The following is a 25617-nucleotide window of genomic DNA, read 5'->3' on the forward strand; positions in this document are numbered from 1 at the left end:
CGCGAACCAGTCTTGCCACAGAAGCCTTGCTCCGTCTGCATCCTTCTCCAAAGCTCAGTCCGTCTGCGCTCTGGGCTCCCCCCTTGCCATCCTGCTGGTCCCCTCAGTGCGCTGGGCACGAGTCCATTACGCCTGCCACGACAGTCCTGCATTTCCCGACTTGGAAGTTACACTCACCATTTCCCCGCACAGTGTGCAAGCCCGACTGGCGTGTCCCCTTTGTCCCACTCCACCCCGATCCTGGACCCGGCAGGTGCTGGCTGACCACGCGGTCGCATGAACGGTTTTACCAAACACCGTGGGATGCTGGGGCCCTTACCTGCCACTGGATCAGAACAGACGAGGTGGTGTGCGGTGTCACAGAGACAGAGCTCGGAGGCTCTCCCGGAACTGCAACACGAGAAAGAAGGCAAGGATTAGGCGGCTCTGCCTGTGCCCCGCGGCTGCCTGGGCCACAGCTCTCTCCCGCCCCAGTCAGGAGGCAGGGCCGGGCCCAGCCCCCGAGAGCCGGGGAAAGCTGGCCAGCCAGCATCCAGCCCCCCTCTTCCCTGGGGATGCCCTGCCCCCACCCGCCAGCCTGTGTCCAGGAGACAAGGAACCTAATCCTGGTCGGGCGATCACAGCTCACGTCCCTGACCTTCCCCCCCAGGCGGACCCCAAGACAGACACGCGAGGCTGGGTCTCTCCACGGGGAGCTGCTCACACCAGAGGAGGTGCCCGCGGAGACCGTGCGCTTCCCAGATCTCCCCGGGGGCCTCCCCTCCCCCAGAGGGGGAGCATCAGTGTTTTGAGGTCCTCAGGTCAGAGCGACTCCCGAACAGGACGAGTGATCAAGCCAGGCCACGGTGCCCTTGGCTTTAAACACGGACGTGACTGTCAGGGACGGAGGCTGGCTTCTGGGGGCTGGAGGGACGCCTGCCCTGGTCTGGGTCTCGGTGGTGGCTCTGCTCTACTCCCTGGGGGACAAGGTCGGTTTGATCCCTGCCCACAGCCCCGCCCTGCTCTCTGGAGTGCCTGCCATGCCCAGCAGGCCTTCCTGACATCCCTTCCCCACCTCTGCTCCCGCTGGGCCTGTGCGGCCCTGTCTCAGCAGTCGGACTGGCCTCCTTACGGCTGCCCCACTGGGACATCCTGACACCCGACGCACAGTTGAGGTTCAGCAGTGGGCTGTGAGCAGGGTGACTGGGGAGTTCTCCACGCCCCGCCCCGCCCCAGGGTGTGTCTGGCATACTGCCCCGACGCGGCCCCGGGTCTCTGCTCTGTGAGTCTCCCCTGCACCTGTCAGGCCTCCCCGTCCCACCCAGGGACAGCTCTCCACCCTGCGCCCTCCGACCTCCTGCTGTTCTATCTTAAGACCCTGGTCCAGCTTTCCTGATCACACAGGATTACTATTACGGGGTGGTCTCAGTACCCTAAACACTGTTATAAGGAAACGTTTATTAGCAAGCCATCCACGGGCTCCCAGGCCTCTCCCCCAGCACAAGGCTGCCACCCCTGGAGTCAGCCTCTGCCGCGAGCTGGACTTTGAGAAGATGCAATGACAACACGAGGCTGTTCCAGGGCAAAGAGAGATCACAGATCTCCGAAAAGGAAGATGACACGATAAACGCATCCAAAGGAGTGATCTGAATATGAAAGGGGTGAGAGAGGCCCTCTTCTGACTGAGCCCCTGAGGGGCAGAGGGAGGCTGGGGGAGGCGTCCTGCTTCCACAGTCCTTCTCAGAGACTCCCCCCCAAACCAGCGTGCTGCATTTTCTTTCTTCTAACAATCAGTGCTTAGCTGAAGTGGAACCTTGGTTGTGTTAAACGTGGGATTAAAGCGGAAGCCACAACCTCAGTTTCTCCAGGGCCAGGTCACGCCCCTCCTCCCCGGGAGCTCAGCTGGGACTGCAGCCTCCCATGAGCTCGGCGGCATGTCCCCGGTCAGGACCACCAGGGGGCCCTGGTGGCTTCTGCTCTGTGGCAAATAGTCTCTGCGTGCCCCTGAAGAGCTAGAAGGGTCCCCAGAACCCCTTAGCTGGTCCTTCAGGTCACTGGCGGCCTGGTGTTGGAGAAGCCGCCCTCCCGGGTTACAGAAAGAGCAGAGCTGAAGGTGGGGGGGTCCCGGGGCGAGCAGGCGGACGTGGGCTGGTTTGAGCCTCGCTCCCCTGCTGCGTTAACTGGGGGAGAGGGTGCTCGGGGCAGGTCTGGGGATTATCGTAAAGCACCGCTGGGCGGGCTAAGGGTTGGGGTCTGCAGTCCGGGATCAGAGCCCAGCACTGCTACGCAGCAGCATTCCCTTCCTACCTAAGCACCTGCCTGTCTGCTGGGCGGACTTGAGGACACCGTCTCCCAGCTCCCTCCGAGCCTGCTTTGATCATCCATTGCCAAACAAACTCACAACGGATCTCCGGGCCCAATTCCTCTGAGCAGGACAGGGCGGGTGAAAAGTCACCTGGAGCTGTTAGGGGGTCTCACTTCCATCACTCAACTGTGCTTCTGTCAAGTGACAAAACTGGGTGGCTCGTGAATGAGAAAAATGGGGAAAACCTCTTAAAACACAGCTACCCCACGACATCTATCTTTAATGACCCTATAAATTAGTCAGTCTCAGGGATGCTAAGGGATGGTCGGGGTTTGGAAGCCAATCAAAGAAACCTCCTCCCTTTGGAAGCCCTTGAAGTCTTGATTTACGGCCCTGGGCTGTACAGGAGCGCCCAGCTTCTGCTGCTAGTTGAGCTCCACTGCCCACGGCCACTCCCCCCACTCCCCTTCCTGGCTCAAGACGAGAGTGGGTCTCTCTAGGAGCCGGGGTTCCGGGGCGCAAAGGCGGCAGCGGGAAGTGGGCCCCTTGCTCACCGTCCTGCAGTGTGGTTACCGCCTCTGTCTCCGCGCTGAAGTCACTGTCCCCAATGTCATTGGTGGCCTTCAGGCGCAGCTTGTAGGAGGTGAAGGGCCTCAGCCTGAAACACGGAAGGGACCCGTGACCGCAGAGACCTCCGCCTGTCCGCGGGCCCGGGCGGCGGCGAGGAGCGGGCATTCTGGGGCTGCGGCTGAATCCCCGGGCGCCCGGGACTGTCTGGGGAGCAGCTCCCAGCACCCAGCCCTGGCTCACTGGCCGGTCTAGGGCGACAGGAGATTCCCGGGGCGGGGGGAGCCCAGAACTTCCCAGCAGGGGGAACGGAGCGCTCGCCTAGGGCTCCTGGGGAGGGACTACCACTTCCTGCAGTCAGAGACACCTGTGCTCCGCAAATCGCTGCTCTCCGAGCAGCTCGGAGGACTTCTCAGCAGGAGCTGATCTCACACCGGCGCAGGCACGGGGCCTCGGAGCGCGGAGAGCAGGCGCTCCCCTCCTCCCGCAGCCCAGCGCTCCTTCGCGGAGCCCCGAGCCAGCCCAGCCGCGGCCTGGCTCCAGGGGCTGCCCCTGCCCCGCCCCCTCCCGCCGACCGAGCCAGACTCAGCAGCACAGCCCGTCTAAGCCGCAGCGCGGCTCTGCAGGGTAGAGCCGTCAGGATTCCTGTTGCACGGCGAGCGGACAGAGGCCCCCACCCTCCGCCGGAGGACTGGTCAGCGGCTGGGGGGCGGAGGCTGGAAGAGGGGTCTCGCCCTGAAGTAACACTGCCTCCCACCCTAAGTAAGGCCAAGACAATGTTGGCTGTCCATGTGAAAAGATGTCCCCTCGGCCCACGGATGAGACTTCCGGGACATGAATGCTCTCCTTGGCGCCACCACTGCAGGCTTCCTCTCTCCCTCCCATCCTTCCTCCCTCCCATCCATCCTTCCTCCCTCCCTTCCATCCTTCCTCCCTCCCTTCCATCCTTCCTCCCTCCCTTCCATCCTTCCTCCCTCCCTTCCATCCTTCCTCCCTCCCTTCCATCCTTCCTCCCTCCCATTCGTCCATCCATCCATTCCCCCCCCCCCCACCCAGGCGGTCCGTGTGCCCAGCGCAGAGCCACACTGATGACCGAGGCTTCAGACAAACTCCGCCGTGTGGACGACACACAGACCTTCACCCAGGTCCCCGGCGACGCTCCCCTAGCTCAGCCCCGCTCAGCACCCGGCTGGCTGGCCGGCCGCTGTCACCACCCTTCGGGTTTTACTTCCAGAGGAGCAGATGAGGGCCCTGCGTCCTCCCTTCCCTCCCAGCAGCGGCTGTGTCTCAGGCAGCGGCCCCGCTGTCCTCTCCGTTTCCCGGACCCGAAGATCCGAAGTGATTCTAGACGCTCCCTCCCCGTCCCTCGAGTCCAAACCATCCCCAAGTTTCCTCAACTTGGTCTAAGCACAGCCCTCCCTGCCTCTGACCAACCCTTCCCGTGGCTCTGACGCAGCCGGTAGACCAGTGGTTTTCAAACTGAGCACTGAGGAACCCCTGAGACCCCGAGGGACCCTCCGGGCGTCCAGGGCCTCCGTTCCCCCTGCACCAACCAACAGCAGCTCCACTTCCACCCGGTCTGTAACTGGTTCTGGGTGACACTCTGTTTAGAGAAGGGATTCTGCGTTTTGAAACACTGACAACCATTTTTGGAAAGCATGATCAGAGAAGTTTTCTCTACCTCTGTTTTCAAATCGCCTCCTGCGTAAGATGGATGGCAGCGGCTCTCTGTGAGCCGACACCTCGAGGGATGCTGTTGCTTCCCAGCCCCCCAGAGCCGACTGCACCCTGCTGCTCGCTAGTCCATCGGCGCCCCGATTCCACAGCCAGGAGCAGCGGTGACGGGCAGCCCTGCCTCGGGCCTGGCTTTAGTGGAGACGCTTCCAAAGTCCCACCTGAAGGGCGATCTGGTTTTTGGGTGACATCTTTATTCAGTTAAAATAGACAAGTAAGTTCCCATCTGTCCCCAGCTTCCTAGGAGGGATTTCATGAATGGCGGAGGTAACCACGTCTTTCCTCCCCCGGCCTCCGTCTCCCCCCATCTCCCCATCTGGGCTGACAGCAGCGCCCACACCGTGAGGCTGTTGCTGGGATGAGTTCGGGGAGACGGGCGGGGGGGAGTCTGGCCCACAGCCGGCGCTCAGAACTGAGAAGTGGCCGTAGCGTTCTCGTCCTGCAGGTGTCAGCTTCACCAGCTCCAGGCGATGCCTGTCCCTGCCCACCGTCCCCTACACCCCGTTCACTTCCTCGTCTCCTCCATCGCAATTTGTAATTAACTGTTTCCTTGATGACTGTCTGTCTTATTTACAAGACGCAGGACTCCTTGGGGACAGGGACCGAGGCCCCATTTATTGCCTTGTCCCGAGCACCAATGGCAGTGCCTGGCACCCAGGAGGTGCTCAGTGAATACCCACATAAGGGATGAATGGCTGAGGTGACATTATCTGTCTCTGAAGTTTCTTGGGAGGGTGGAATAAGAGGACACGTCCGGCACATGGTAGGTGCCCCGGAAATGACCCTTGTCTTCACGTGTAGCGCTTTTATCAGCTAGTGCACTGCCATTTAGAACACGGTAGTCACGTGATTTATTGCATTATATTCAGTACTTCACTGCTCTCCAATGATTTCGGTCTGAGGCCAGAGGTCTAGCTCTTTGAAGACCACCCTTTCTTTCCTGACCTCCGGGGTCTCCAGGAGTCGGGGGCACAGCAGGGGAGCAGTAAAGGATGTCTGATGACGGGATGACATCTGAAGACAGGCCTGTGACAGATGGGCTGGGACGAGGAGACTGGGAAGCAGAGCTCCCGGCATCAGACCTGCGCCGTGCGAGCTCTCCCCCTTCACAGGACTGATGACTGTCCCTGAGAGTCGCAGGGGACAGGAGGGCGTCTGAGCTGCAGGACTTAGCCTCTCGGTAGGAAGCCCTGCCAGGAGCCTGAAAACAGGCAGAGAGACTGGGAGGCCGTGAAGGGAGCGGCCATCGCCCTGGAGACGTGACCACGGTTACCGTGTCCGCCTCCTGGTCTCCGTCCTCCACAGGCTCCTCATGTCTGTGGAGCTGCTCCTTTGGATTACTGGTCTACCTCCTCCCCTGAGCACACCCTCATCGCCCCATCCATCCCAGCCCCTCGCTCCCTCCGGGCACAGCAGGACTTCATGACTACTTGATAAATGAATAAGGAACAAGCCCTCCGAGTTCCGCCAGTTCTGCCCCCTGTTCACTCTTCCAGGCCTCCCTGAGCCCCTGCTTTGGAGTCGGCCCAGCAGGAATTTAAATTCTGACCCCGCCACTCCTAACTGGGGCCCGCCGTTTAATTTCTCTGAGTCTCACTCAGTTCATCTATGAAAACAGAGGTAATGATACCCACGCTTCCAGGGGAAGGTACATGACACAACCCACCTCATGAGGTCTGGCAATCGGTCACACAGTAGGCGTTTCCTAAATGTTACTTTCCCTCTCCTGCCTTCCCAAAGGCTGCCGGAGAGGGCAGGCTCAGAGGAACAGCAGGGCCCACGGTTACTGGACACACAGCCAGCGCCGGAGCCCACGCCATCACTGCTCTGTCCTAAAGGGACGTCCAGGACGTCCACGTGGCTCTGTGCTCGGAGCTCCTCTCTTCAGCTACACTGCATTTCTATGGGACGCAACCATCAACCAGGAACCGGTGATGCTGCAATAGGTCCCTCAGACCCAGCCCCTCCCAGTGCCCTGGACCCACATTCACCAGCGTAGGTACAGGCACGAGATGTGGGTCGTTCAACGTTTTGTTTTACACTTTTGTTTAAACGTTTTATGTTGTTTTGGCCACTAGCAGACTTCGTGCAACTGGAAAAAGTAAAATGTAAAAAGAATGTTTAAAAAAAAAAGGAGAAAATGTAGCTGCCAGGACGATGAGGCGGGAAGGGGGATGACACGGTGGCAGCGCACAAGACGTCGCCTTCCCGGGATCCCGCCCGCGACATGTTTTCTTCTCATAGGGGAGGAACCACGTGTCCTGGTTATGGCCCATTAGGAAACTGACAACAGTGTCTCCCGCACCAAATTAAACTGTCTGTCCTGAAGCACGGACCTCTCCTTTCCAACGCAAAGTCCCAAGCACGCCATTGGTCTGTTGGAGGCTCCAGGACAGGAGAGGCAGTTGGATTTTATCGCTCTTCTTTCTTTCACACGGTTACACGAGGAGGTGGGGTTATTTACGGCCGGGCGCCCAGCGCACTGGAGTGTGTTGTACCAAGTAAGCTGGGCATCCCGGCCACGCTCGCCCGACCCCCAACCCCCGGGCTGCACAGGAGAATCCTGGCCTGCGGGGTGTGTCCGCAGCAGAGTGCCTTCCTCTGCAGGGGGAGCTGTGCCTTGCGGGTCCCACGCTGTCGTAAGGCTGGCGGGCTCCACGGGGACAGGCTTTGACTATTCTGGGGGCCTTGTTACTTGGCCGTCCGTTCACTGCTGTCAGTCACCGAGGCAAATCTTCGGCCCGGAGCTGAGAGGAACCACGGGATGGTTCCTCCAGCCCCGTGTTTCACTCCTCCAAGGCCCCCTGGCCACTCGGGGGTGGACGGACTGCTGAGAGCTTGGGGTGTAGATGATAAACACTGTTCGCTACATCTGGACCCGTGTAAATTAGCTGGGTGCTGGTTTGCATCCGTGAATCTTTGAGCTACAGGCCCAGGGAATGTCCGAACCACAAAGGGATCCCCTCCCCCGTTCAGAGAAGCTGAGGCCCCTTCGTTGCTTAAGACGCGTCTGCTGCCCCGTGTCCTCGTCTGCACGACGGGAATAATAAAAAGTCTGGTCTGTACCCCACAGGCCCCTCTCTCCACGTGGACGACCTGTGGGACAACACGTGGGAATTGTTCTGGAACTGATGGAGGGCTGGGTGATGCTGAGATGGTGACGGTGGCGATGACAATGACAGCAGGAAGATGGCGCGGGAGGCTTCACCACCAGGTCGCCGCGGGGAGCGTCTCGGAGGTGTGCGTCCGCACCGATGCCGTTCCAGCCTCATCTCCCCACCACGAGGAGGGCAGCTACAGCTGCCGTGACTGTCACTAGTGTCCTAAAGCCCTACTCGGCAGCAGACGGGCCTGAACAAATGTCGCCTCTAAGTAGCAGGCAGGGACCTCAGCTCTTCCGGAGGCAGAACGTGTGCGTGGGGACCGTCCATCCCTCATCTCCAGACAGAGCTGAGAGCTTTCTGGATCACGGGGTGAGGGAGTCACTCAGACCAGGAATATCACTTGGGGGTCCCAGGAGGCCGCAGCTATAAGTGGCGAGCTGCCTTCCTTCTTGGCCTGGGGCTGCCTCTGAAGTCACCTCCAAAGGGGGCGCCCGTTCTGTGCGCCAAAGCAGAGCTGCCGGAAGGTCCCTGCGAGCCGCCCGGGCTGCTACGCTCATCCCGTCAGGGTGCAGGCCGGCCGCACAGCCGCCCGGAGCCGACAGCACCCGCCGTGCGCGCAGCCTCGCCCCCGTGGGTGCCGGCTCCTTGGACCGGGGGCGTGGCCCCTCTCCTTCAGCCCCGCTGCTGGCTCGTGGAGGAGAGAGCGACGGCGTCGCGCTCCAAGCCCAGCCCTGAGCTGTGCCTCCGGGGCTCTCTGATGGCGCACAGCTCAGGGTCTCTGCTCAGTGGGCAGCAGACTAGCGGCCTTGCCACGGGAGGGCGGGGTGCCCAGGGAGGCCCACACGTGCTCCCTGCTGGCTGGGCAGGGCTGCAGGCAAGGTACCAAACCGACCTCTGACCCTGTTCCTCACCCATGGAACTGGGACGGCAGTGCCCGGAGCTGTCGCGGGGATTCCACGAGCAGGTGGACGTCAGTGTGGCACGGTACCCGGCACGGGGCTCGTTCTGAACGATAAGAGGACCTTGGCCTGCCTAGGAAACCATGGTCCTGGCCTCCTCCGTCCTCCTAGGAGGTCCTGGCAAGGGTACTAGCACCCATGGGGGACAGTGGGGCCCACCACTTAGTGGCCCCTCCCCAGCCCCGGAGCATGAGCCTGGCAGAAAGTGACAACACCAGGGCCGGGTGGGAAGTACAGTGACGATGCCAAGGCGTCTCCCCGGGCTGCTGCCATCACCCTCCCAGGCGGGGGGCTTCCACGCCAGCGGACGTGAGGACGCAGGGCCCAAGGCCACTTCGTAGACCTGCCCGTCTAGACTGTTCCATCTGTAGGATTCTGGCGGGTGATGTAACCCCTCCCAGCCCTAGTCTCCTTCACCGTAAGGAGGGTGGCGGCCGAGAGAAGAGGCCCAGGTGGGATCACGACACAGCGGGTCCAGCTGTGGCCGGCGGTGCAGCCCCTCCCTCCTGCCCAGCAGTTCACCGAACAGCTGGCTCGGGGGCGGGGCTCTGCTCCTGCCCCATCAGCCGTCACTGTCACTAAGGAAGGGCGGCCCCCAGGTGGAATCTGTCCACCTCGCTGACGCAGAGACAGCACAGAGAAGGGCCTCTCTCTGGCCTGTGACACGGTGACAGTGGCAGGCTGGGCTGCCCTCCCCGCCGCCCCCCACTCCATGCCTCTCAGGCACTGGGGAGCCTCAGTCCCCCTCCCGGGCTCAGGGCCCCACCGCCCGTTCATCTGAGCCTCGTCAGTCCCCGGGGCCTGGGGCGGGCGGACCATCCGTGCCGGGCCGCTCGCAGGGACTGGCGGGGAAGCGGCCCGGGTGGGCGTCTGGAAGCGGACGCGGGATGCAAGGACTACCGGGTCCTGGCACAGGAGCACTGACTAGAAGGGGAGACATGGGCTTTCAGTGGCGCGTCTCCGCGTCCTGCACAGACTCCTTACTCAGTGGGCAGGAGCTGGCTGGGGAGGGCAGGGCCCCCGTACCCCGGGAGAGGGTCCCCCTGGCCCTCTGGGTACCTTTCAACGGCACAGGCTGTGGCCTCGTGGCTGATGGACGAGGAGTAGGTCTGCCACTGTCCCCGGGGCAGCTCGCGCAGCTGCACCGTGAAGTACCGGATGGGGGAGGCCCCATCGCTGCCCGGGACCCACTGGAGCTGCAGGCTGCGCGCGGTCACTTCCGCTTGGGGCACCAGGAGCTCCCTGGGGGGCGCCGGCCGCTCTGCAACCCAAAGAGGACAGATCAGGGACATGTGAGAGGCTCGCAGTGAAATTACGCAGGGGGAGGCACTGTGGCGGCCCCGAGAGTCGGATGCATGGATTAGATGACCTTCAGACTGTTCCTGGCTCCGCAGGGATGTGAGGGTCTCTGACTTCGGCCGGGGCCCAGCTTGGATCTGACTGGAGACCCCTGCTTGCCCTTGGAATGTTCCATCCTCAGAGCAGGCAGACAGACTGGAGGTGAACCCACCCATGCTCCCCGACGGCACCGCCACGTAAGGCACCGTGAGCAACACCTGGGCGCCCGAGGACTCGCTCCCGCTCTCTGATTTGGGGACGAGTACATCTTTAACACTGATCTCTCCCTGGAAGTCGACCTGGGCCTGAAACCGTAAAGGCATGTGGAGCAGGGGTGCCTGGGGGCTGTCACTGGCCACTCCGTGCCCACAGGGATGGAGACTGGGATGCGGGCCGGGACCTGGTTTCTGAGTGGGGGTCGTCTGCCCGTCGCTCTGTCTCCTCGCCCCATTGATTTCAACAGAGAAGCTCCCCAGAGGGAGGAATCATTCTTTCGCTGTTTATCAGGAAGAGTATCGATTCTGATTAGAAGGTGTGGCGTGAAATAAAGCAGCAATTCATTGCCGGCCCCAGGTGATGGGCTGCCAGGGGCCCTGGCATCTAACTTAATCAGCAACCTTTGCTGAAGTGCACCCTTCGGCCGGGCGGTTTCTTCTCGCCCCCAGCAGCCTGGGTCCTGCCCCTGCTTCTCAGGCCCCTCCCGGACCCACTGGAAGGGACAAAGCTCTCCTGGGCCCCCTCTCCCTGAGCCACGTGGACCGAGGCCCTGCAGGCCCTGGCGGGGCAGGTGTTCCAGCTGTGGGGCAGGGTGCAGGCGGGGGCACGTGGTGGGCAGGGGACAGGGCTGCCCCCTTGGGGGAGCTCATGTCAGTACTTGCACTCGGGTTTGGTTCAAGTCACATCAAACCGTGAGCAAAACTCTTTCCCCCTCCTTCAGAGGGGCTGCACAGAGTCTAAGGAGGATAGCAAGAAACAAGGCCTGCGGCTCTGAGCTGCCTGGGGGAGAAACGCAGCCCTGCTGCTCCCCGCACACTGAAAGTGCGGGCCTGACCGAGTCCCGGTGGGGGAACCTGCAGGAAGCTCTGGCATCGCTGGGGGGGAGAAGAGCTCTCTATCTTTGGACCTGGGAGGATCAGGCCTGAGAGCCCAGCCTGGGGCGAGTGCTGGGCTGTGAGACCCGCTGTGCGTCCAGCTCCAGGTAGGCTCAGCGGTGCTTAAAGAACGAGCAGTTCGGGCAGCCACCCTCCCCAGGCACGCGTGACCTCCCCTCCCCCGGCCCGGCAGGGAATTGGGCCTCCCGGTCTTACCTCTCTTCTCGGTGGTGATGACGGTGGCCTCCAGCGGCTCCCCCCAGCCCTGCCGGGTCTTGGCCGACAGCCGGAAGACATACGCGGACTCCGGGGCCAGCTCAGTGGCCGTGAACTGCCTCACGGTGGCGCCGACCTCCACGGTGGTGAACGTGTTAGGGCTGCTGCTGGCCAGGCGGTAGGCGATCTGGTACCCTGGGCGGGGGGCACGAGGGCTGCTGGTCAGCTGTGCCCTCACTCACGGGGAAGCCCCCAGTCCTGCCACCCGGGAAACCCTACAGAGCCACGTGTTTCTGCGCTGTTTCCCTCTCCCAGGCCAGCATCTGAGCAGCAGGCTGGGGCTCTTCGGAGCGAAGCCAGGCTCAGTGATGAAGGGAGGGGCTCGGGGCGCCAGGCCCCCTCTTCTTCCTTCACGAACTAGATGTGAAAACAGCTTCCTCTTCCCCGTGGTCCTCGGCGCCCAGAGGACCCAGGGAGCAGCGCGGATGGCGGCTGTGTCCACTGTCCCTGCCCCCGCCCGCCTTCCAGTGGCCCTGCCCTCAACCCCCAAGGGTCTTCTTGCCTGGAACGCCCTTCTCCCTGGAGCCGGCTGCCCCGGAGGCTCTCACACCTGTGCTCAGACCATGTCTGTGTGTCTGTCTGTCTGCACACCCCGCTTCCTCCCGCCAGCCCGGCGCTCCCGCCCCTCCCAGAAGCCCCACCCCTGTGGCTCTGAGCCGGGGGCTCCCCTGAAACAGCTCGTCCCACTGTCGAGGACGCAGAAGGGAGTACATCAGCTCGGGGCAGGCCCCCGGCTCGGACCGTCTCTCAAAGTCCCCTGATCATCAAGGGTTCACGGTTGATCGGGCTTCATTAAGGACCAGGCCTCCCCCACCAGGCCCTGCTGGGGCCCCTCTGCCCGCATCTGAAGAGGCAGAGCGGACCTGCAGACCCGGCCCGAGCCTCCCGGGCTCCCAGACAACTGTGGTCCAGCCGCTGAGTCCTGCGCTAAGACCAGAAGTGGCGGTGCCGTGACCTCCACACCGCTAATGACAGCCAAGCCACTCAGTTCAACGGGGACCCTCAGGGGACCAGGCCAGCAGCGCTGACCCCAGCTCTGCCTTCGCAGGGCGTCCCGTGGGTGTGACGGCCCCTGTGGAGATGGGCTGCTGGCCCTCGGGACAGGCCCTCCGGGCCTCAAGCAGCTTGCGTCTCCGTGGCTTCCCTGCCCCGGGTGGGCATCTCTGCTCCTTCGGGCATCTCCTTGGGCTCCTTCGGTCCTCCCACTCACACAGCCTTTGGCCCCATCAGTGGCCAAGCTTCCTGGCACCTGCCGCCTGCATAAGGAGCCTCAGCGTGCCCCCCACGTGGGGGGCCAGGAGGACGATCCCGTGGGGTCAGACGCAGAGTGTGCCCTAGCGCTCAGCCCCTAACCACTGCGGGTCACTACCATGGCCACGCAGACGGGGGCTGGCAGCCCAGCCCTGTCCACAGTGACCACCGTCACAGCATGTCTGCAGGACCCTGGACAGGCTCGCACAGCTCTGTTCTGCCTCCAGTGGCCATCCTCCCCGCCGTGGCGGCCAGCTGTCCCGGGGTGTCCTGCTGGACACATGTCCTTTCCCACCCACTGGCCGACGACCGGCGGCTCTCCTCCTGGACCTCCCCTAGCACCTCCCTCGCCCCTGCCTGGTCCTGGAGGAGGGGGTGCCTGGAGTTCGGGTGCATCGGGAGCCCAAGCCCAAGCTCTGAGACTCCCAGACACCTAGCGTCCTGAAAATGAGGGCAATGTGGTCAGCGTGGCCACCGCAGCAGTGCCCTCCTACTGCACGCCTGATGGTCCGCACCTCCTGAGCCTCCGGTGGTCCTGCCAGGGAGCAGCAGAGCTCAGAGAGGTAAGCAGTCAGCCTGAGGTCACACAGAAAGTCACCAGCAGAGCTGGCCTGAGCCCTGCGTCTGTCCGGCTCCAAAGCCTTCACTCTCCGCGGAGTCACACTGTCCCGAGAAGCGAAAGCATCCACCCCAGGCTCCCAGCAAAGGGAGTGGGGCCCTTGGCGTCCTGCCCCACGAGAAGAGCATGTCTCCCAGGGACGACGGTGCCCCGGCAGCCACAAGGTGTGGGAGCTTGTGTCCGGGCTGCGCTCCCGGCTCCGGGAGAACGTGCCGCTCCCTGTAGCCCGCTCATTTCTGCGTCACCACTAACACCTCTGCGGTGGGCATCTGCTTTGTCAGAGTCGGTTTCCCTTCCAATCCCCGGCCCTTCTGGTCCTCACCCCTGCTAGTCCCAGGTGATGCGATGAACTCGGTCCTCCGACTTCCGACAGCACCCGCTGGCCCCTCACCATGACCGTGGTGGAAGCACGAGACTCCCGTTCCGCTCACCTCCCCCTTGTCCGTCACACCATCTGTCCTGATTAGCTACGTTATTGCTTGTGTTCTTCCCTGGCCTGGGCCTTTACACTTTAGGTCCATTTCTCTCTCCGTTATTTGATGCATCAAGCCCCAGCTCTCTTCTGAAACTCACCCACTGCTACGAGAGTGATGTAAAACCACGTTTTTACACCAGCTCTAACCTCAGTACATCTACGCTGGCTTTTAGGTGGCGTATTGTTATTTTTGTGTTGTCAGGATTTGCAGGTGAAAAGCGACGCCCATGTTCGGCAGATTTCGAGGGGCACAGGGGGAGATCAGACGGCCTGGAGGCAGCCTCTGTCCGAGGGCGGCGTGGTCCGCGTGGGCATGTGGTTCATCCACAGAGCCTGCAGCACGCCTCACGGGGGACTGGGGGCCTCTATGTCCCCCTGGCCACCGGAGGAAAGTCTGTCTGTGCCCCGTACGAAAGCAACTGACCAACGTCATTATCGCACGCACATTCCCAAACTAAAGCAGGGAACTAAGGAAAGATATCTTGCACAGACAATCCGAACTTTACCCTCCAGCACAAAGACTGCACAGGCAGACACAGACCACCCATAAGAACATGATCAAACACAATACCTTAAAAACGTCAAGAGGGAGGTGTGGCCCAGGGTGAGTGAGTACGGCCATTCGAATACCACTCCTAGTGAAGAAGAGATACCAACCCTCCCCAAAGAACAAACAAGTAACTGCGTTAAAAGCAGATGAATGTATGTATGTCTGAGACCCGGGCCCGGTCTGCGTACACACGGAATTTCTGCGTAGGACTGCGCTGACCAGGTTTCTTTTTCAGAGTGTGACACGGCGTGCCTACAGCTGAGACGGCGGGAGGCGCAGAAACCACCTGACCGGCACGCCCAGGCGCCGGGAACACCGGGGCGGCCGCTGCCGTGTGGTTAACACTTGGCGTCCCGGGGGCCCCCGACGTCCGTCAGGGAGCTCCCTTCACGACCCCCACCAGCCAGCGTCCGGTGCCTTAACTTGTCCCTGCATATTTCGGGGAGTCGTGTGTGTGAGAGATTAAGACGCTGCATTAATTCAGATCACCTTTCACCTGGCAAGCCTGAATTGAAGAGGATTTATACACTTTTAGGAACAGGACGTGATTACGGTTGAGCTTTCTTTATCCTTTATTCTTATGATGTTTCATCTCTTCTCAGATTATCTGCCGCTGGAATTAAAAATCCTGGGATGAAACTCAGATTTTGTTCAAAGGCACATCTTTGTGAGCTGGGATTTGGGAACGAAATGGGAACCGGTCTCCCTGGAGGTCCTCCCCTCCCTCCCCCTTCCTGGGCTGGCTCAGGTCTGCTCTCCATCAAAGGCTCCACCTCTGCCCTCCCCCACCCCCAGAGCACGACGCTAGGGTGACCCTTGACCTCGCCTCCACCTGGGCGGTTCCTTCACACGGTCCCTTGCTCACTCCCTGTCCTGTCTCTTGCCGGCCTTGCCATCCTGGCATTGGATGGCGTGTTGTATGCTTCTAGATGGTCTCTTGTCTGTCTGTCTGTCTGTCTCTCAGAAGCCCCTGACCACGTAGCAGGATGTCGTCAGGAGACCCGGGTCCTAACCCAGCCTAGCTTTTCTCACCTCGGGCAAGTTTCAACTCTCGACTTTTTGTTTCTAGCTATGAATAAAGAAAAACACCAGCCCCGCTCATCAGGGCCTCTGTCCTCCAGGCGCGTCACTCCTGCCACGTGCAGACCTCGCGGTGGTCCACGGGGCACATGACAGCGTCTCCGTGTCACACCCGAGGACGGGCGCGCGGGGCACCCAGTAGACAGGACAGAGCTCCCTCCTGCTCTAAAATGATAGGCTCCTGATGACGTCACGGAAAGGGGGACAAAATAGAAAACAACTTGGCCACTCAACAGGATATTTTCAGGGTGACTGTGGAAGAGCATCTAGACGCAGCGAGAGGCACGGTGCCCGGCCTGAGGCTGGACTCAAGCGCGAACCTCCGTGGGTGACGTTCCATCTGGAGGGGACGCGTTGTTTCAGAAAGCAGCCCAAGAGATGGGGTGCCTGGAAGAGCCTTGGGGTGCCTGTGCAGGGAGGGGCTCAGGCGAGGGGCGGGTCAGGTCCCCTGCGGCAGGGCCTGGAGCCAAATCCGCCACCTCTGGGGGGGGGACAGACAGGCGGCAAGGAGCAGGCGGGCTCACCCACGGCTGCGGAGACCAGCCTTCGGGCCGGCCGCAGCCAGGGCGCTGTGCTGGCTGTAAGGGCAGGGCACGAGGACAGTAAGGTGTGCAGCGGGACGGCAAAGTGGATGTCCCAGCCCGCAGGCCTGCTGTGGGTCACCGAGGCCAGGCTGCCAGGAGATGCGCTCTGAGCTCCCGAGCAGGGTGGGCAGGTGGAGAGGCCGGGGCTCTGCCCCACACGAGACGCTTCCCATTCAATGGCTCTTTCTGCCTGAGCCCCGAGGGCTCCCGGCTGCCCAGAGAACTGCGTGAAATCTGGGCTGTTCTCTCTGATCCAGGTCCCACATGGAGCCACTGGGAGAAGATTCCTCGGCCCGAGGGATATATTTGTATCTTCCTGTCATTTGCCCTAAAGAGAGACAATACCCCTACTGTCCCCGTTCTGTGGTGCGCTGATGAAGATGAATGCCCGCACCTCACCTGGACACGGACGTGCTGAACAACGGAAGAGGCTTCTGTACAGAGACGGCCGGGAGCAAACGCCGAGTGCGGGCTCGCGCATCAGGAACAAGGATGGCGCTCGCGGGACGAGGCTCGTTATGTGACTCTGGGCCCAGGAAGCTCAGAAACACGAGCTGAATCTCAGCGACGTGAGGTCAGAGGCCGCAGCCACGCAAGGAAGGAACAGGGGGCGGGGTCCACGGCGGGAGGAGAGGCGCCCAGAGCAGCCGCTCCTGAAGGTCACAGTGAACCGCGGTGACACAGGCATTCGGAGAAGCCAGGCCACGTACGAGCCGCGGGGCCCCACGGCGAAGACGAAAACCGTGGGTGAGAGAAGCCTGAGCAGCTCAGAAGTGCCCGGGAGATGAGGAGACGTGGCTCATCCAGAAAATCAGGACCCAGAGAGGTCGAGGCTCCAAGCAGGAGACAGGTTCCGGGCCACGCGCGGGGGAGGCGCAAACAGGAGAGTCTGAGAGATGCCGCTGAGGACGGGAGGCCTTTGCGGGGGGCCGGCGGGGGGCCTCGGCTGCCTCGGTTCAATGATCTGGCTGTCGAAGGGCCCCAGATTCATTTTGAGAGAATCGTGTAGACATTTTAGGTGGTGGCAGGCTTTTATCAAGACTGGATGCTTCCCGGGCAAACACAAGGCGTCGATCTGAGAGTCGCCTGTGCGGTGACCATCCCCGGGGCCTCGAGGCCAAGGCCACGAGGGGGGTCCGGTGCTGCCGACCCCTCTGCAGGCACTGTCGGGGGGTGTGGCTGGTGACAGCCCCCCCAGCGCCCATTCCTGGTTCGTGGAACCCACAGCAGCTGAGTCTCCCTGCGGGCAAGCGTCAGCCTAGCCCAGATGCCACCTGGCTCGCTGGTTTTATGGCTTATCCGTTCGAGGGCTGGGGGCTGACAAATGCAACAGTGGAGGAAACGACGCATTTGCGAACTCGGATCATAGTCGAGCCCCTACTTCCCAGCACACCCTTGTGTGACAAGCTAAAGGTCAAGGTTCAGCCCTTGTGGGCAAGCTGACCTCTAACGGGGTGGAGGGGGGGATCTGGCGTGTCCGGCAGGGCAAACCCGCGTGGATTTGAAGATCACATGCATCACTTGAGTGTAACGGCATTTAAGGGACTGTGGAGCAGTTGGTAAGTGGGGGGGGGGGGGATGGCCACTCTCCGGTGGCTCCCACCGCGCCCCCCAGAGGGGGGCTCTGAATGCCGCCAGCTCTCCCTGGTAAAATATTTACACAAATAAGCAAGTGTTTTTCCTTCCAGGCGCCTGCAGCGTTTCCCGCTGTTAATCTCTTTTGGAAATGTAAGAACACGCTTTGGTACAGATTACAAAAGCACTGGCTTCAGAGGTGGTTATATACCCAGAAGGCCGCGCCGCCGGAGTGGGAACGTGGATTCAAGGCCCCCGGATGCAAAGTGAGTCTCGAAGAAAGATGTCTTCCTTTGTCCCCTGTGGACACCAGTCCGAATCTTTAGAACCTGTTTTCCCGTCTTTCCTACGGCATCCGCCATTTAGTGCGCTGGCTGTAACGATATCCAGGTGACAGGTTACCCAAGACAGCGTTCGTTACGATGACCCCTCAACGCCATTGCAGCCACAGAGGCTCCAGTGTGATGTCTCCCACTTTGGAGGGACACAGAGCACTGTCTCACTCTGTCTGGCCACGGTTGGAACCGTCAAGGGATTAAAGTACGACCCCCTCCTTATCTGGAGTTTTGTGATTTTTCAGCGACCCCCAGGGACTACGGATCCACACCCAAGCTTCTCAGTGCCTCGGGGGAGTCCTGTGACCTGGCCCCATGCTGCCTTCCAGCACAAACCCTCCATTCCAGCCGCCAGGGTAGCGGAGAGCAGAGCTGTGCAACACGCCCTTGGTGGGTAGGAGTAAACACTGCGTGTAAATACACAGTGATGCACAACACTCCCCGGTCCCAGAGAAGGGGTGAGATACCGAATGGCCACAGCGCTCCAGCTGGTGCTGACCGGGCACTCGCTGGGAGGCTGGCCCTGTTCTGGGTTCTCTGTGCACCACGTACTGGCCCGACCAGGGAGGCACATGCCGCCTCCCTGGAGGGTGGGGAAGCCCAGGCACACAGGGACTAAGTGACTGGTGTGAATTCACTCGCCGAGGTCGGCGCCCGGCCACGTGGCTGCGGGTTGCCCCCTCCACCCAGCCTGTCCGCCACGCAGTGTTTAAAACACAGGGGAGGCCCAAAGCGGGCAGCCCGTGGTCCTGCCGGAGAGGTCGTGCAGACCGTGCCTGCCTGGGGATCCACGGGAGGATGAGGCCCGCTGCTCAGGGCTGGGTACGTGGGGCCACATCCTGAGAGACGAGCAGTTCTGGGCCTGGTTCCTGTCTCTGCATCACACCCTCTGCAGCCCGAAGAGGCTGGGCCACGTGCGACCCTCTGTTGTGCCACACCTGCCCTGACGTCCCTGCGGACATGACGCCCGGCCAGTGCTCGTGGTGGGACTTCAGGCCATGTCCCTGTGGGTCCAGGGTGGGGAGGAGAGGGGAGGGCCGTCGTCACTTTTTAAATTAATTAATTAATTAACTAATCTTTGGCTGCGTTGGGTCTTCGTTGCTGCGCGCAGGCTTTCTCTAGTTGCGGTGAGCAGGGGCTACTCTACTAATACTTCAGTTGTACTCTAAACTAATACTTCAGCTGTACTCTAAAGTATTTCAAAGGTGCAGAAAAATGCTTGGAATAATATAGATCACACAGCCATGTATTCATCACACACTGAACAAATCTTGAGATTTTGCCTAATTTTTATGGTTTTTGTTTTTATTTTTATAAGAGAGAAAATATGACAGAAAAAAAGTTGAAGCTATTCTGGTGGTCTTATTGGATCCTCTTCCTCAAAGGTAACCCCTATTCTCAACTTATTGCAAATTCCTGCCAAGTTTTTACACTTTTACTATATACGTGTGGCCATAAATGATACACGGTAATGTCTGTGGAGTGCTTAAATGTACAGAGACATTCTTCAGCTGGATCTATTCTTCTGCAACTTGCTTTTCTTCACTCAACAGATGTTTGTGAGACTTATTCATGTTGACACATGTAGGTCTTGTTCGTTACTTTAATTGCTACCGTGATTTCTGAGGTAATGAAGAGCCCGCGGTTTACCTTTTCATCGCCTTATTGATGGACATTCGGATTGTCTCCAGTTCTTTCTTTTTTAAAATTTTCTGTTCTTTAAAGCAGCTCTCAGTGGATCTCCTTGTGCGTTTCCTCCTGTGAACAGGCGTGAGGATTTCTCCAGGGTTAAGACCTGGGGTGCGGGGTGCACCCATGCCCGGATCGCCCCACCGCGGCTGTGCCAGGTCGCGCTCCCAGCAAGAGTGTGTGGCGCTGCACCCCCAAATCCTCCTCTCTGCTGGGGATCGTCAGACTTTCTGTGCTTCTAAACTGGATGAATGTGAAACGCTGTCTAAATTACCTGCATTGTACACGTGCTTTTATGATCAGAAAAACTGATGTTGAAGACACCCGTAAAAGCAGGTGGCACGATTCTAAAGCGAGCCGCCGGTCTCCTGTGGACGGAGGATTCGTGCTGTGACTGTGAGCGCAGGTGCTTTGGGAGCAAAGAGGAGAAGAGCCCAGCCCGGGTCGGGATGGGCGAGGGGGTAAGCCGCAGGCAGAGACGCCATCTGATGTGACTGTCAAAGGAAGAGCAGCGGCCCGGGGTAGGGGGTCTCTCCTTGCGAAGCACCAGGCGAGTACCACGGCTCAGAGCTGGTTGGGGCCAGAGCCTCACCGTGTTGGCAGGGAAGCCCTCGGATGAGCAGTTCAAAGTCACGGCAACAGAACCAGAGCGCACGGCGGTCCGCGCGAAGAGGGAATCCCACGTGAAGGGCACACTTGCCTTCCGCACATCCCCGTGGAGTCCTGCTGTCAGAACCAATTCTTATCGGCCCGGAAAGCTGAGGAGAGCACAGAGATGATCGCAGAATCGGCACGAGCCGGGCTATCGGCAGAGGCGGTGGCGGGGGCCTGGGGCCTGGGGCCTCCTTCCCCAGCAGCCGGGGCCCCCGATCCTCACAGAGAACACCGCTCTGGAAGGCTCCTAGGGCTGGAAGTGACAGGTGGAATTTCGCATCTTGTGCTCTGAAAACGTTTCCTGTTCCACAGCGTGCTGGGGCGTGCCCTGGGTAAACAGACGGTTCGCCCTGCGTGTTCGCCCTGCTTGTTCCGGGAAAGGCTGTAGGCTGGGCACTGAGTCGGGGGGCAGGCCCTGCCGGCGTGCGGGCTCCAGGAAACCTGGAGGGTAGCAGCCAGCTCTGCAGACCGCTGCCGCCCCAGGGCCTGAGACCGGCCTGCGATGGCTCCTCAGCTGGACGGGATCTGAAACGCACACGGCAACAGAGGCTTCTCCGGCTATTTGTCGTGATTTTAATAGCAAGAACCTGCGGTTCCAGAGGTCCCCTAGTTCAGAAACACTGTCGTCACCGCAAAGCGGCTGCAGGAACTGCAGAAGGAAAGAGTGGAGCCGAAGGGCCCCTGGCCTGCTGTGCAGATGACTCGGGAGCCCCAGGCTCCGTCTTAATGAAGTCAGAACTCAGTAAGTATCTGCCTTTCTGTTCACCCTTTTCACGGCTGCCCGACATTATCCAAAAGACACATCCGATCGTGTCACTTCGCTTCTCAAGGTCCTCAGCACAGATTTTCAATTTTTTTTAAAAAAAATTAAGTGTAACCCTTTTCTAGACCAAATCTTATAATCCTCAGCTCAAAAGCAGGTCTAAGTGGTGCATTTTACTGCTGTTTGTAAGCCGTGTTTATGGTCCTACCGTCAATCCCCGATAACCCAAGCAGGCGTATGTGGGGTCTGCCGTGGGTGAGGAGGTTAACACCGCATCTCAGGGCTGCCTGCGTCTGGAGCTTACACCGGGCCTCGTGCCTGGCCTTTAAAGGCCCACTTTGAAAGGTCTGGGCCTCTGGCCCCTCCTGCACGCGAAGCACGCCCTTCCCAGTGGTTCCCAGCCCGGCCCAGCCCGCGTCTCCCTCTGGGAGGTCTGTGCTCCCACAGGCAAAAGGCAGCGCTCCATTCAAGGATTTGGAAACCACTTACGCAACCGAGCAGGACCCCATGGGGCCTTCCCAGCATGGACCCTCCCCGTATCCTCTGCTGTAGCTCCTCTCTGAGGTGCCCAGATAACAGTATCTGATGCCCTTACCCTGAGCTGTTTTACAGATGCTAAAACCTCCACCACGTGGAAGACGTTAACTACTCGATGACCTTGAGCAAAAACGTAGTCCCCAGACCTACTGGAGCCTGAGGACTGATCACGTGAACCCCTGTGCCACCGCCCTTGACCTCACCGTCAACCACTCAGAGAGCTGCGCGTGAGCTGATCGCACACCCCGCGACCCCCCTCCCTCGCCTGGCCTTTAAAAATGCTCTGCTGAAACGCTTCGGGGAGTTGGGGTGTTTTGAGCACCAGCTGCCCTGGACGCCTTGCTTGTTGCCCTGCAATGAAGGCCGCGCTTTCCTTCACTGCAACCCAATGTCAGTAGATTGGCTTTACTGGGCGCGGGCTAGCGGACCCAAGTTGTGGTTTGCTACCACTCATCCTCAAGATAAAGCCCGACAATGCCTTCTGCCCACTGAGCCCCCTGGCCCAGGAGGCGTGGCTTGCAGGGCGTTTCCTGGAACCCCTACCGCATCGCGACCACGTGGTAGTGTCGCTGGTGTCTACCCTGCGAGGACGGCCCACCTACATCTTATCCACTCCTTACCTACCACTCTGAGCATTGAGGCTTGACATATCTGAGGCCCTTAATTTGTCCTGGTGAAAAAGGGCGAACAAATAAAGGGGCTGATGATTTTTCAAAATAAAATTTGCTGCCTTTAGGAAACTAGGACAAATTAAGGCTTTTCATCAAAGTTATCAGAGCTGCTGCTCTGAGTGAAAAGTTCAGAGTAGACCATTTCCCTGAGACCTACGCATGCAGTTCACTTGGGAAACTTCCTCAAAGGGTTAGGTGCAGGCCCTGCAGCAGAAGACAGACGTTTCCGGGACATCGGATCAGAGCCTGGGAGTGAATCTTCCATGAAACACAAGCCCGTGGTTTTCCAAACACACATCAAAATAGCTGGGTTATTTCAGAGCGGACGGAAGGTCAAGTACAGACTGCCACGAACCACGAACGAACACGAAATTCTGGGCTAACAAAATGTAAATTTCACTCTGCAAAGAAACCTTAGTGCAGGACACAGTTAGAGGGCTGCAGTCTCTCAGTTCAGAAGACGCCAGGCTGCTGTAGACAGGATTTTTCTTTTAACCTCTTAGACACCTAATAAAAATAGATGAAATCGATCTATTTGTTATCTCCCTCTAAGCTGTGATCTGTCTCTAAGCTGTGATCTCCTTAGTCACTGCCGCTCCCTTACCCAGAATAACGCCGTTGGGCTCCTCCGGTGGCTGCCACACGATCCGCACAGACGTGAGTCTCACCTCTGGGAACACAAGCCTCACGGGTGGGCCTGGGGCTGAAGGGAGAAAAAGACCGGTGGTTCAGGCGCCGCTGAGTCACGTGGGTACACGACGGGGCCTCATGGGGGAGGGTTCTGTGGGCTGGCCGAGGACAGTCATGACTGCCGATGACACCGTTCATGGGTGAGTTACTCTCAGTTCTGGGAAAGTGACTTTTGGAATCTCTGTGTCTCCCTAATGACTTTGAGAAAATGCCTCATTTTGAATCCAGCTCATCTGCTTTCCAAGCGGCGTAAGCAGTGCTCATGAGCTATGCTGTGAGTCCTGTGAGCGTGTTACCTAAAGCTAGCGGCCCAGTCGCTAAACAGCATTGTAGAGGGTACGTCAAGTCACAGGAGAGATTTCACCAATCTGAGCTGATTCCTCTCCTGGGCTGGACATCCACCAAGCAGGTGTCAGATAAATAAGGTGGCCGAAGGTCCCTCCCACCTCCAAATGGAGGTTACAATTACTGACCAAGTAACATGGCTGTAACCAATGATTTTTCTCTTAGGCACACGACCCCTCTCCCGCATTATCCCAGGAAATTAAGAGTTGATGTCCACAAACACACGGAATAGTGCTTCTGTGTGGTCTGGTGCACCAGTAATTCAAAAACCAGCTATGTATCCCGGCACCATTGAATAATAGCGTCACGGCCATCGTAAAATATATTTACTTAAATGGAGAGGCGAGCAAGCGTGTGGCCAGCGTGGGAACTTCTTGTTGGAACTTAAGAACTGATTGGTTCCCAGGTAAGAGGCAATGAGCATGCAGCAATCAATACACACATAAAATGACGTGCGTTACAGTCATTCCAGGGCTGCTGGATTCTGCCTCAAGCTATTAGGTTGAGAACAGTATTTTAAATTATAAACATGTGTCATGACCCCTGTGTTCGGGTAAAACACAGGGGTTCCTCACACACCAGGACCAATTCACGAGTAGGAAACTCTGACGTCTGTCTTCTGTGGTTTCTGCCCCCTCACTGTCCCCAAGGCTGATCATTTGCATCACAATGAAATGAGGGGAAGGAGAAACACGTTTATATCGGGATTGTGAGAGAGAAAGAGAAATCAGTCCATGACTCTCCCCAGCCGATACTTTGGGAAGAAACCGTGGTAACTGCCCGAGTCTGAGGAACAGTTCCTAAAAGCTCCTGTTACTTTTTACGGGTGTGGCCCTCGACAGAGCATAGAGTTTTGCAAAGACATGACCTTGAGGTTACACGGTCCCTCTCAGACTCCAGCCGCCCTGAGACCAGCTCCCAGGGAAGGACCAGGTTCAAGGCTCCCCCTCTTCTGACCCAGGGGAGGCCCAGCTACGGCTGTCTCCCAGGAACACGGAGAGAACGTTGTCAACTCAGCGGTCAGAGTGCGCTGGGGGCTTGATTTAATTACTTCAGTAAAGATGCTTAAGAAAATCTATGGGTGTTTCACTTCTGTCAGCTGCTTCTGAGCCTGGGTTTTTTGGGGGGAGACTGGCATTTTCCCCCAGAATATTCATCATGGTCTATTTAACACAGATCATGTAAAGCAGCTAACCTTTAAGTGTTTGACATCTGCAAGGTGGAGAAACGTATTTCCTGATGATTTAGACAATGCCGTCAAGATGTACTTGTTACGGAGGCTGCGAACCCCGGGTATCCCGGGAGCCCGTCACACAGCGCACTCTGTGGGGCCTCTAATGACCCCTTACTATGCAAACGAGAGCGGGAAGCCCAGAGGATCTAGAATTGAGGCACGGGGTCTGCAGTGGGGTTTTCAGCCAGTTTGTGCCGACACCACCAGGCCTTAGGTTTTTCTGGCCCAGCTGCCCGGCCTTTACTGCACTGCCTACAGCAGAGCTACGATGAAACTGTGCTCAGGCTGTTAATTAGGCTGTGAACATTCACTCCGGCTGAAACTGGCCATAGAAGCGCTCAGTGACCAGAAAACAACTTTGTTTTGTTTTCCTGTGCTGAAACGAAGAAAAAAGAGTGTTTTGAAAAGTAAGTTAAAAATGACAACCATCCAAAGGGTTTGGATGGCGACAGCAAACCTGGGAGACGGGCAAAGGCAAGCCGTCGACGTACCGTCGTCTTTGGTCCGCTCCAGGATGGGGGGTGAGCTGGGGACCCCGTTCCCGATGCGGGTGAAGGCCAGCACCTGGAGCTCGTACAGCACGAACTTGCCCAGACCCGCCAGGAGCGCGGACTGCGTGTGGTTCCCGCGGACCACGTGGCTCCTGGGCTCCGGATCCAGATCTCTGGCGCGGTACAGGATCTGCATGACACACCGGGGGCGGGGGGGGGGTCAGGAGGACGGTGTGCAAGGAGGGGCCTCGCGGGCCTGGACCACGCGGCAAGGACCAGGCAACTGAGGGTCCTCCCCCTGGGCAGCCGTGTTGAGGGCTTAGGGATCTAATTCCTATCCGCTGGCATTTTGGGGGAAAGATGGAGATGAAGCAGCTGGACTCCAGACTGGAAGGCAGGTGGAGATGTGCCCCAGCCATGGCCGGAGTGGGAGAGCCAGACGCCCCGCTGTAATTCACAGGGTTTCAGGTGCCCAGCGGCAGCCACTGAAACCAGGGCTCGCTAGGAACACAGAGACGTGCTGCTTCCGTGCAAGGGGCCAGCAGCCACTCGCTTGCCCGGCTTATTGGGACATTAGGCTCCTGCCTCAGGGGACCTGTGCTCTCCCCCTGAACCCGAGGCCCCACCCCTGGGCTAGTTACTGCCCACGCTGCAGACACAGCACGCTGAGATGCCCCCTCCACGGCCCGCCTGCTCCCCCTTATTCCCTAAGCTCACCCTC

The 25617-nt window shown here is 59.4% G+C and overlaps 1 protein-coding gene across 1 annotated transcript in view; it reads right to left on the bottom strand.

Annotated features, from left to right (window-relative positions):
- Positions 1–25617, bottom strand: part of SDK1 (sidekick cell adhesion molecule 1) — an 817812-nt gene that overhangs the window by 69095 nt on the left and 723100 nt on the right. Inside the window, exons 26-31 of the mRNA XM_060123048.1 lie at positions 24897–25086; positions 22741–22839; positions 11294–11488; positions 9708–9909; positions 2839–2942; positions 320–390 (exon numbers count right to left, since the gene is read on the bottom strand). Of these exons, the coding sequence (XP_059979031.1) occupies positions 320–390; positions 2839–2942; positions 9708–9909; positions 11294–11488; positions 22741–22839; positions 24897–25086 (861 nt within the window). The remainder of the gene's footprint in view (positions 1–319; positions 391–2838; positions 2943–9707; positions 9910–11293; positions 11489–22740; positions 22840–24896; positions 25087–25617) is intronic.

This window comes from Lagenorhynchus albirostris, chromosome 15 (genome assembly GCF_949774975.1).
Source record: "Lagenorhynchus albirostris chromosome 15, mLagAlb1.1, whole genome shotgun sequence".
Taxonomy (NCBI): Eukaryota; Metazoa; Chordata; class Mammalia; order Artiodactyla; family Delphinidae; genus Lagenorhynchus; species Lagenorhynchus albirostris.